The sequence below is a fragment of the Chiloscyllium plagiosum genome, chromosome 3 (genome assembly GCF_004010195.1).
Source record: "Chiloscyllium plagiosum isolate BGI_BamShark_2017 chromosome 3, ASM401019v2, whole genome shotgun sequence".
NCBI classification, from domain to species: domain Eukaryota; kingdom Metazoa; phylum Chordata; class Chondrichthyes; order Orectolobiformes; family Hemiscylliidae; genus Chiloscyllium; species Chiloscyllium plagiosum.
Window position 1 is genome coordinate 41,516,456 of NC_057712.1, and position 12,141 is coordinate 41,528,596.

A 12,141-nucleotide genomic window follows, 5' to 3' on the forward strand; every position below is an offset into this window, starting at 1 on the left:
CCTATCACCCTCACCTTAACCCCCTTCCACCTATCGCATTTCCGACGCCCCTCCCCCAAATTCCTCCTCCCTACCTTTTACCTTAGCCTGCTTGGCACACTTTCCTCATTCCTGAAGAAGGGCTCATGCCCAAAACGTCGATTCTCCTGCTCCTTGGATGCTGCCTGACCTCTTGCACTTTTCCAGCAACACATTTTCAGCTCTCATCTCCAGCATCTGCAGTCCTCACTTTCACCATCTAAGACACAGCAGCTCACTTGATTGGCAACACATCCACAAAGTTTCAGTCTCTATCGTAGAAGCAGTGTGTATCATTTACAAGATGCACTGTGGAAATTTTACTATTGCTGCTTAAACAGCCACAGTCCAAACCCACAATCACTACCACCTAGAAAGACAAAATCAGCAGAAACATGGGAACACCAGCACCTAAATGTTCACGTCCAAGTCACTCACCATCCTGACTTGAAAATATATATTATAGTTGTTGGGTCAAAATCCTGGAACCCTGACAGTGGTCAGTATACCTACACTGTACTAAATGGACTGTAATGGTTCAAGAAGACAACTCCTCATCACCTTCCCACAGTCAGCTTGGAATGGGCAATAAGTATTGGGCCCGCAGCAACATCTATCTCCTCAAATGAATAATATAAATCCTTTCAAGTAAATTTCTGACCTTATTCCACATATCCGCCTTTGTTCCGTATCCCTTAATGGTTAATAAATGCCTAAGAAATTCCATTTAAATTAAAAATGAATGTAATATGAATTGATGCTTGCAGAAGATAGTTTCCATTTCTACCCTTTCCATGTAGAAATACTTCCTAATTTCATTCATAAATGCTCTGGTTCTAATTTGTAGACTCTGCCCTCGATCCTAAATATCTGAATCAGTAGAAATAGTTTCTCCAAATCCACCCCATCTGTTTCCTTAATACAAGGTCCAGCGTCTAGATTTTTGTAGAGTTGGGACTACTCCACAGCCATTTAAAAATTCCTATCAGGATCAAATTTTGGAACTTGTTTGCATCCTGCATTATCAACCTGGCTGTCTCCATTCTGTGGCGAGGCATCTCTTGCCGCAAAATCTTGTGCCGTCTGGCCCACTTCTACATGAAGTGGTTTGGCCCATTGAGTCTACGCCAACGTACCTACACCAATCCCACTTTTCAGTTTGGCTCATAACCTGAAATGTTATGCTATTTCAAATGCTTGTCCATGTACTTTTTAACAAAAGCATTTCTCAAATAAGGCTTCTGAATGGTTATATTTTTCCCTAGGACATTTCACTGGGTTATTAAATGACTAATTTGTTCAGTAAATAGTACACACTGGGTGAAAGGAAATTAAAGGGTTCACGGAGAGCTTTGAGTCAGAATAGAAGCAATGGCAAGGATGTGGAAACGATGACAAAGATATGAATAAAACCATTTAAACAAATCTTTAAAAATTCAGACTCTGGGTGGTCAGATGGGCAGATCAGATGGAATTTGGCCTTGAAAAGTGTGTGGTGATGCATATTGGAAAAAGTATCAAGACAAGGGAGTACTCAATGAATGTCAGCATACTAGGAAGCTCAGAGGCATTTTGGAATGCTTGCCCTCAGCTTCCTAAAGACAGCAGGACAGGTTAACAGGCTGGTTCAGAAGGCATATGGGACACTTGCTTTCATTAGTCGTGACATAGAGTCTAAGAGCAGGGAGATTATGTTAGAATTGTACATGGCTTTGGTTCGGCCACAGCTGGAGTACCACTGCACTTCTGCTCACCACCTTATTAGGAAGGATATGACTGCAGTGGAGCGGGTGCAGAGGTGATTCACCCACCACGATGTACCTGGATTGGAGCATTTTTAAAGATTGAGGTTTGCTGCATCTACTATCCTCCAAATCAGTGCATTTCAGATTTTTGCCACCATCAGTATCAAAACATTTTTCCACAGGTCCCCTCCTAACCCCTGCCTTCACCTTAAAATTATGCCCCCTCCTTATTGACCCTTAACAAAGAGGACCAGCTGCTTCCATCCACCCTATCCATGCCCCTCATAATTTTATACACCTCAGTCAGGTCCCCTCAGTTTTCTCTGCTCTAAAGATAATAGCCCGAACCTGTCAGTGGCAGGATCAGATAGAGTCAGCATGGACCTACAAAAGGGAAATCACGCTTGACAAATCTACTGGAATCCTTTTAAAGATGTAACCCATAGAGTTGATGAGGGGGAACTGGTGGATGTAGCTTATTTGGACTTTCAGAAAGCTTTCCATGAAGTCCCATGTTTAGAATTTAGTGTGTAAAATTGAAGTGTATGCAATTGGGGGTAATATATTGAGATAGATAGTACACTGATAGGCAGACAAGAGACAACGAATAGGAATAAATGAGTCTTTTTCTGAATGATATGCAGTAAATGGGGTACTGCAAGAATCAGTGGTAGGACCCCAGCTATTCAAAATTTGTATAAAGGATTTGATGAGGGAACTAAATGTAATCTCTCCAAATTTGCATTTGCACCCAGATGCAAAGCTGGGTGGGAGTGTGAGCTGGAATGGCAGATTGAGAGATGCTGCGGTGCCATTTGGACAAACTGAGAGAGCTGGGAAATGCGTAGCAGATGCAGCAAAATGTCTATAAATATGAGGTTTTCAGCTTTGGTGGTAAAAACAGGGATGAATGGCTTAAATTTGAGGGAGGAGAATGTGCATGGGACCTGGGTGTCCTCATACACCAGTCACTGAAGATAAGTATGCAGGTGTAGCTGGCGGTAAAGAAGGCAATTATTTAGGGCCTCTGTGAGACCGTATTCGAGAATATTGTGTACACTTTTATGCTCATTATCTGAGGAAGGATGTTCTTGTAATAGATAAGGAAGAGCGAAGGTTAACTAGACTGATTACAAGGATGGCAGGACTGATGTATGAGCAGAGGTTCAGTTGGTTAGGATGACATTAGTTGGGATTCAGAAGAATGAATGAGAATCTCATAGAAACCTGTGAAATTATAACAGGGAAGTCCAGAACCAGGGGTCGTAGTCTAATGATTTGGGGTTAACCACTTAGCACTGAGATGAAGAGAAATTTCTTTACCTAGGGAGTTGTGAACCTTTGGAATACGATACCACAAAGCAGTCAAGGCCAAAACATTGAAAGGTTTCATGAAGTATTGTATAAAACACTTTGGGCTAAAGGAACTAAAGGAAATGGAGGAAAAGGGGAATGCTATTGAGTTGGATGATCAACATGATATTAATGAATGGCAAAGGAGGCCTGAAGAGTGGAATAGCCTACTTCTCTTTTTTTTGCTATGTTTCTGTCCAGACTCTCTCCAAAGCTAATATGCTCCTATCCAGGTACACCGTGGTGAATCACCTCTGCAACCGCTCCACTGCAGTCATATCCTTTTTAATAAGGTGGTGAGCAGAACTGCACGTTGTACTCCAGCTGTGGCTTAACCAAAGCCATGTACAATTCTAACATAATCTCCCTGCTCTTAGACTCTGTCACAACTAATGAAAGAAGGTATCCCATTTGCCTTCTTAACAAACCTATTAACCTGTCCTGCCAACTAAAGTGAATTGTATAAAAAATATCAAGACAAGAGAATACTCAGTGAATGGCAGCATACTAGGAAGCTCAGAGGAACAGAGGGATTTTGGAATGCTTGCCCTCAGATTCCTCATCCTGCAAATGTGTAAATTAGACAAGGCAATTGTAGTTTCAGTAACTGAAGGGTTAACTAGTTCAAACCTCTTAATCTTGTCCAAATAAACACCAAGACCTTGGCAAAAGAGTTCACAGAATGACTAGTTTATTATAAGTACATAAATCTGTCAATGGGCAAGGTCAACAATTCACTTTAGTTGACAAATCAGAGCTCCTGTCGAATTAATGTGCTTGTCAGCCTTGGCAGTAATCCAAGCATTTATGATGACCACAGGTGGTGAATCCAAATGTTTGGCCAATTATTGCTACTGAAGCTACTCTTGACAATTGACACCTAAAATTTTCTGAATTAGAGAACTCAAACAGTTATTTTAATCAGCCTGCATCTGCATTCACCCACATCCATTGCCACCGATGCTCTTCTTCTGGGTTTGGCAGATCCAATTCTTTCCCACAGACACTCAACTGGTGCTAGTCACATTTTACAAAAAATTAGTTAGGAAATTTCCAACTGCCTTGGTAGCCAGAAACTGGTTTTCAGTAGCATTCTGATAAACTTATGGTACATTCCTCTCCAAGGCCAACTTAGTAAGTTGTTCTGCCCAAAACTGCTCACAGTACTGTCCTTGTGGTCTTTAAGGCTGAAATGACCATGTATAAATAATGAAAAAATTGTTTAGAAATAACCAGGACAGATTTAAAAGGGACAGTTGTGCTTGATAAACTTCATAGTTCAGATTTACCAAAGGGAAATTGTGGCAGAGGCTGGGTGGGATGCTCTTCGGAGGATTGGTGTGGACTCGATGGGCCAAATGGCCTGCTTCTGCATTGTAAGGACTTCATGATGTTATGATTCTAAATGAAACAGTTTAAGACCAACAAAGAAGGCCGCACAAAGTAGCAAGGTTGTGGAATTTACAATCAGAGTTGATGGATAAGGCAGAAACTATGCTAACATGGATAGATTAGCCTTAGTCTGGTTAGATAGATGAATGAAAGTATCAAAGGTGTACAAAACAGGATGCGTAAATATGATGAGGCGCGTTTAATCACAGGCAGTAAATACAAATATGGACCAGGTGTATTTGGTAGCTTGCGTTTGGTTTTTTTCATTGCATTTCTGCATGTGTTTTATGGATACTATTTTATTATATCTCATTATTTTGCTTAGAAACCAAGCCCTGTGAAAAATGTGATGCATGTATTTCCAAATAATGATCAAGAGGTGAAAAGAGAAGAAGGCAACAACATTCTGAATGCAACAGTCTCTGGCAACCCTTTGACAAATGAATCCTTTATGTGTCTCCTGGAAAATGAAAAAGGCGATTGTGGGGAAACTAAGCAACACCAGAATTTGGAAAATCTACCAGTAACCTCCCAGAATTTTGATTCTATACATGAGGTTCCTAATGGACAGTTCGAGAGGATTCCATCTGGACAAGGGAGCATGGAGAATACTGGAATTAATCCTCTGCAGCTGACAATAAATGATAAAAGTTGCCCAGATGGCCTCCAGAGAGATTCTCAAGGAGATCTGGGTGTACTAAATCACTCTAAAGCCCCCCTTGCCTGTAACAATTCAAAGAGTCATTTTGAATGTATCTGTGGAGAAAGTGGACTGGCTGATTATAAAGCGCGGGTGCAGTGTCTGAAGTGCCACTTATGGCAGCATGCTTCATGTGTAAATTATAAGGAAGAAGACATAAAGGTCAGGCCGTTCTACTGCCCACACTGTCTTGTCACAATGCAGCCTGTGCCGACATCTGCAACCCTCATCATCTCACCCAGTTCGATTTGCCATCAATGGGTGGATGAAATTAATAGGCATGTGAGGTCGTCTTCCATTTCCATCTTGGTAAGGAATCTGATGTGAAAAAGTTTGAATCTTAAACCTGTAGTTTTTCTTTTTTTTTGTCACTGCTTTATTTTTTCTCCACTTGTTTCTTCTTCACATAGAAACAGGAACACGAGTAGACTGATCCCTTGAGCCTGCCCCGCCATTCATTAGGATCATGGCTGATCCAAGATTCCTCATACCCACTTTTCTGCATTTTTCCCATTGACCTTGATCAGTAATTTATCTATCTTGGCCTTAAATATACATAATGACTAACTCCACAGTTAATTGCCGCAAGGAGTTCCAAAGCTTCTCAATCTTCTGAGAGAAGAAATTGCTCCTCATCTCAGTTTTAAATTGGCGCCCCTTTATTCTCAGACTATGTCCTCTGTTTTACATGAGGGGAAGCATCCTGTCAGCATTTACCCTGTTAAAGTCCCTTAAGAATCCTATATGTTTCAATGAGACCACCTCTCATTCTCCTAAATTCCACTGAGTGGAGGCCAACCTGTTCATCTTTTGCTCATAAGACAATTCCTCCATACTAAACACCATCTAGTGAACTTTGTCTGAACTGCCTCCAATGAAATGATGTATTTCCTTAAATAAGGGGATCAAAGCTGCTCAAAATACTCCAGATGTTGTCTCCAGCACATTGTACAGCTGCAGTAAGACATCCTTACTCTTATACTCCAATCCCCTTAAAATGAAGGCCAGTATACCATTAGCCTTCCTGATTATGTTCTACACCTGTGTGCGAGCTCTATGTGCTTCATGCACAAATACCCTGAGTCCCTTTTGTGTTGCAACTTTTTGCAAATTTTCTTTGTTTAAATAACACTGTTCTTTTGATCTCCCTTGCAAAGTGAATATTTTCCCATATTATACTCAATTTGCCAATTTTCTGCCCATTTACTTAACCTATCAGCATCTCTTTGAAAACTGTTTCTATCTCTCTTGATGTCTGCCTTTCTATCTATTTTTGTGCCATCTGCAAATTTGGGTATTGTATGTTCCATTTGTTTCTTCCAACGTATTAATACATGTTGTAGAAAGTTTGTGGTCCCACCACAAACTATTGTGGTCCCTGTGGAACCCCACCAGTTGCAGTTTGCCAACCTGAAGAAGAAACCCTTACCCCCACATGCTGTTTCTTGCCCATTAACCCCAGTTCTCTATCTATGCCAATATACCACCTCCAATACCTTGGGCTGTAATGACTTAATGTTTTGTAAGGTACCTCGTTGAATGCTTTATAGTTGTGATTTCCTCAAAAAACTGTATTAAGCTAGTTTCATGAAGCCATGCTGACTTTGTTTGCTTAGATTATGATTTTCCAAATATTCTGCTATTACTTAATAGTTCATTCCAATACTTATCTAATAAATAGATGTTAGTCTAATTGGTCTATAGTTACAGGATGCACAAGTGCCTTTTAAATAGGGTGTCACATTGCCACAATGATCTTGGACTTCTCCAGAATCGCCAATACATCCACAATTTCTTAGCTACCTCTTTTAGGATCCTAGAATACAAGCCATCAGGGCCAAGGGACTTTTCTGCCTTTAGCCTCATTAGTTTGACTTATGATACTTCTCTAGTGATGGTGATGATATTTAATCCCCTCCCCCCCGATTCCTTCGTATTAGTGGGATGTTTGAAGTATCTTCCACCATAAAAACTTCTGCACAAAATCTTTTTAACTCCTCTGCCATTTCCTTGTTCCCAATAACCGTCATCTCAGATTTGATTTCATAAGGTCCTATGATCACTTTGACCTCTTGCTTCCTTTTTAACCATTTAAAGAAGCTTGCATTGTCAGTTTTTACATTCTTGCTGGTTTGCCTCATAATTTGTCTTCTCTGTCTTTATTATCTTTTTAGTTTTTTGCTGAATTCTGAATTTATTCCAGTCTTTGGGCTGTTACTTACCTTTGTCTCCTTTATATGCTTTTCCTTTCAGCTTAATATCTGCTTAACTTTCCTGGTTAGACATGGTTAGGTTATCTCACTCTTCACATATTTCTTCCTTACTGGGATGTATTTATGCTCAGAGTCATGGATTACCTTCTTAAATGTCTGCCATTGCTTGCTGACTGTCATTCTTGCTAATCTATCTGCCCAGTTCACTTTAGCCAACTCTATTCTCATTTCATTGTAATTCCTTTTATTTAAGTTGGAATTTTTATGACCCAAGTTTCTCGCTCTATCATTTCTATCTTTTATTCTGAAGTAATTTTTTAAGATTGCCTCGCTTCCTATACCACATCCAGGATAGCCTGCTCCCTGTTTGGCACCATGACATATTTCTAGGAAAACTATCCCTGATACAATCTATGAAGTTATTGTCATAGTTATCCTTTCTAATTTGACTGACCAAATCAACATGAAGGTTAAATTCATCATCATCGTTGCTTTTTTTTTACATTTTAAATATTATTTATTTGATTTATAGCCTTTCCCATAGAATGGTTACTAGTTTTATCTTGGGGGGGGGGGGGGGGGGTGGAGTGGTTCAATATACTATTCCAACCATTGTTTTCTTTCCCTTGCTATTCTTTACCTCTCCCCAAATGAACTGTACATCATCTGAGTTTCTCTCACAACTGTTTCATCTCTTATAACAGTGCTAATTCACCACCTTTTCTATCCTTCCTGTTTCTCTGAAAGATCAAATATCTCTGAATATTAAGCTCCTAATTCTGATCTCCTTGTAAGCTTTGAACAGTCAATTTGGCTATCTTATCCTGAATGCTTTGTGTATTAAGTACAAGGCCTTTAGGTTGTTCTGTTGTCAAATTTCCCTCCACTGTCATGGTTCCTTGGTGCAATATAAATTCACACATTCTGTCCCTGCCTTTTCTGGTAACAATCAGTCTCATCCCTAACCTGCCATCCTATCTTCACCTCTTCATTTGAGTTTCTGTTTTCCGTGCAAATAAACTCACCTCTACTGATTAATTTAAAGCCCTATCTACAGTTATTTGATTTGGCAGGACCCTGGTCCACTCACTATTCAGATGGAGCCCGTTCCGTTGGAATAGCTCCTGCCTTCCCCAGTAATGGTGCCAATGTCATATGAATTCAAACTCATTATTCCCACACAGTCTTTTGAGTCACACATTTAACTCTTTAAACTTGCTGACTTTTCAAGAATTAGCTCGAGACGTGAGTAGTAAACCGTAGATTTACTACTCACTTTTGGTTCTGATTTTTGGTTCTGATTTTTAGTTTAGCACCTAGCTGTTTGTATTCCCTCAGTAGAACCTCTTTCCTCATTCTGTCTTTATTGTTGGTAACTGCGTGGATGTCAAGCGGATCCCTCCCCAACCAAGTTCCTCTGCAGCCCAGATAAGAAATCCTTAACTGGGCAATCAACATAACCTTTGGGATTGTCAATCCTGGCCACAGGGAATAGTGTCTATTCCACTGACTATACTGTCCCTGACTACAACTACATGTCTCTTTTCTCCACCAACTGTTTTTGTTTAATTTCCTACTAGTTCTTTAGTTTTTAATCTGTAAAATCTTTCTCCTTTAATAAACTTTAAAGAAGCATAGATAGGCAACCAATGAATTTACAGATTCCTATGATGTCCCTTTATGCTTTGAGCTGAACACCCAATCCTGGGTTTCAATTTATCCTATTAAAAAGACCTTATGAGCTACGAACCGAAAAAATCAAAAAGCATGTCCTTCCCTTTGCTCTGAATTCCCAAGCTGCTGCAAAATCCCAGAGATCCATACTCACTCAGGCTGTCTCTTGCTTTGGATGTGATCTTTCCTTCCTAATCATGCAAGCTTACTTAGCTTGTACTTATCTAATAGAGACAAACTAAGAGCAATTCTCTTGTAAGCACTTTGAATGCATCTTTGGAGTGTTGCCACTGATTTGTTCTACTGCAGTCCTGGCTCTTGATAATTTTTAGTGCACTTAATTGCTGTTGGATTTAGCAAGAAAAGATTTGGAGACCAATGAATTTTTGATGCTAAATGAGTGTGTAAGACACCAATTTGATGGGGAGGAAGAACATGTTGATTTTAAGCTATATCAGTCACCGTATTTGTAGAGATTGCAAAAAGAATTGACGTGCAAAGAATATTCCTGAAATGGACATTTGGTTCAACAAATAAGGCATCTAAAGCAGAAGGAGCTGCTTTGAACCCCACTTTAGAAAACTAGGTCCGCACCTGGCTTATCCAGCAGATCTTAAATAATGATAGCAACTGCCATTAAGGTGATTTAGAAACACAACATGGAACTGGAAATGTGCAGGAAATCTGATCCAAAATCTACATCAGCATTGTGGTCCACTGTTTATCTTTCATTTAGCCCCATCCCTGCTGACTATCCACCACCCTGTCCCTTCCCCCACCCTGCCATGATTGCCCATCTTTCTGATGTCATGATCACCCACTATCCCTGTTATCATTAAAGTCCCATTTTTTCGATAGTTAAATCTTGTTTCACTAAAACACATCTGACGGATAAATTTCTACAATGAAACTGGTTAATTTAATTAGTAGTCCTTGAGCAATTGTATCCATTCCAATTTGACTGATTGCTGTTCTCTTTTAGATTACTTTAGTTTCTTAGAGTAACCTCTTCACATTTCTGACTTTGCCTCCATAGATTTACCAAGGTGTGAAGAGACATGGCTTTATCCAACCTCATGCACTGGCAAAGCATGAGATAGTCATTACAACCTATGACGTACTCCGATCAGAGCTAAATTATGTCGATATTCCCCACAGCAACAGTGATGATGGACGCCGATTACGCAAAGAGAAGCGCTACATGGCAATCCCAAGCCCGTTGGTTGCAGTAGAATGGTGGAGAATCTGTCTGGATGAGGCTCAAATGGTGGAATGTGCCACTGCCAAGGTGTGGATGCAGAAGGGAGAACCCTTATAATCAAAGTGATCAGTTTCTCATGGGGAAATTGGGTGTGTTGTATGATTTTTTTTTCAACCATTAGTTTAAATGTTGACGAATTGTTTGCAATGCAGGTCCAAGTTTCTAACATATGCCTCCTGCAAATGAGCCTTGTCAGCAGGAGTGTGAAGCAGCATGAGCACCCATCTTATAGTTTAATTTGCAGCAAGCCTTTACTTTCAATTTCAATGTTTTTTCCCATTCCTCCCCTTTTAAACTTTTACAGGAGGTTTTTTATTCCCATCATTCTGAACCAAATTTGAACTCAAATGTCGCTGTGTTGATTGCAGAATTCTGGTAATAGATTTAGCAGACCAGATATTTGTTCTATATTTTGAAGACTAAAGTTCAAAATTCATATATTGTATACATATATTGGCTTGTCGTTGTAACAACAGCAAACGTGCAGTATCTGTAACTACGACAAACTATTTGCTATTAACAGCACACAGGTGATGAGGATCTTGCCATAAAATATTAGGTCTATCTCAGAAGGCTCTTGTACAGTGATAGCATCCTTACCTTTGGACTAGGAGGCTTGGGTTCAAGACCCACCTGCTCCAAATGTGTGTTTAAATGTCTCTGAACAGGTTGATTAGAAAATATCTCCTCAGATCTGTCACAATCAGTCGCACTCTCACCTCTTATCCAAAGGGTCATGTGTCCAATTTTCACTTCAGACACTTAAACATAACACCTATTCGTCTGCCCTCTCAGATAAAAGATAACACTTCACTATTTCAAGGAAGAGCAGTGAACAATGTCTTGATGGCCTGGTCACTATTTATTCTTAATCAACATAACAAAAAAATCAGATTAACTGATCATTATCCCATTGTTCTTGGTAGAAGCTTATAAGCAAACTGGTTGCCACGTTTCCATTTTCACATCAGCGTCAGTACTTCAGCAAAATATGTTTCATTGTCAGCAATGTGTTTTGTGACATCTTGTGATTGTGACAGGTAGTATGTCAGAGATGTACAGCATGGAAAAAATATGTTACGCTTCTGAACCCAGCGAGGACAAATGAAAGTGAAGCCAGAATTTTTGCATAAATCTGCACACCAATATCTCCTTCAATGTGTCCCTGCCTTTTCTTCCTAGGCTGCAGAAATGTGTCTACGATTAAGTGCCATCAACCGTTGGTGTGTCACAGGAACTCCAGTCCAAAGGAGCTTAGAAGGTGACAAATCTCTGAATTTTAAATGTTTACCTGGTGTGATTCAAAGAGTCTAACAATGATATTAATATCTTTCTTGTCCATCCTACATATTGCACACACATAATTTAAAGTAATTTGTAATTTTTGGAATTGAGATATTTAATATAGGGAGAGTAGTTTCTTGCTGAACGAATCTGTAGAATTGACAGTGCTGAACTGTTTGTTTAATTAGTTACATGAGTCGCATGATTAGCAGCATCATGATTGAATACTGTGCTAATTTGTAAATTTAGCTAGATGTGTTTAATCAACCAGAGGAATGATACAGAGCTGAAAATTGTTTTAATGGAAAAGCGCAGTAGGTCAGGCAGCATCCAAGGAGCAGGAGAATTGACGTTTCGGGCATGAGCCCTTCTTCAGGAATGAGGAAAGTGTGCCAAGCAGGCTAAGATAAAAGGTAGGGAGGAGGGACGTTGGAAATGCGATAGGTGGAAGGAGGTTAAGGTGAAGGTGATGGGCCAGAGTGGGGGTGGGGGTGGGGTGGA

The 12,141-nt window shown here is 39.9% G+C and overlaps 1 protein-coding gene across 3 annotated transcripts in view; it reads left to right on the forward strand.

The window, feature by feature from the left end:
• Positions 1-12,141, forward strand: part of shprh (SNF2 histone linker PHD RING helicase) — a 107,154-nt gene that overhangs the window by 42,072 nt on the left and 52,941 nt on the right. For all 3 annotated transcript variants that reach the window (XM_043681136.1, XM_043681144.1, XM_043681152.1), the window contains 3 exons: positions 4,834-5,517; positions 10,132-10,383; positions 11,539-11,617. In XM_043681136.1, the coding sequence (XP_043537071.1) occupies positions 4,834-5,517; positions 10,132-10,383; positions 11,539-11,617 (1,015 nt within the window). The remainder of the gene's footprint in view (positions 1-4,833; positions 5,518-10,131; positions 10,384-11,538; positions 11,618-12,141) is intronic.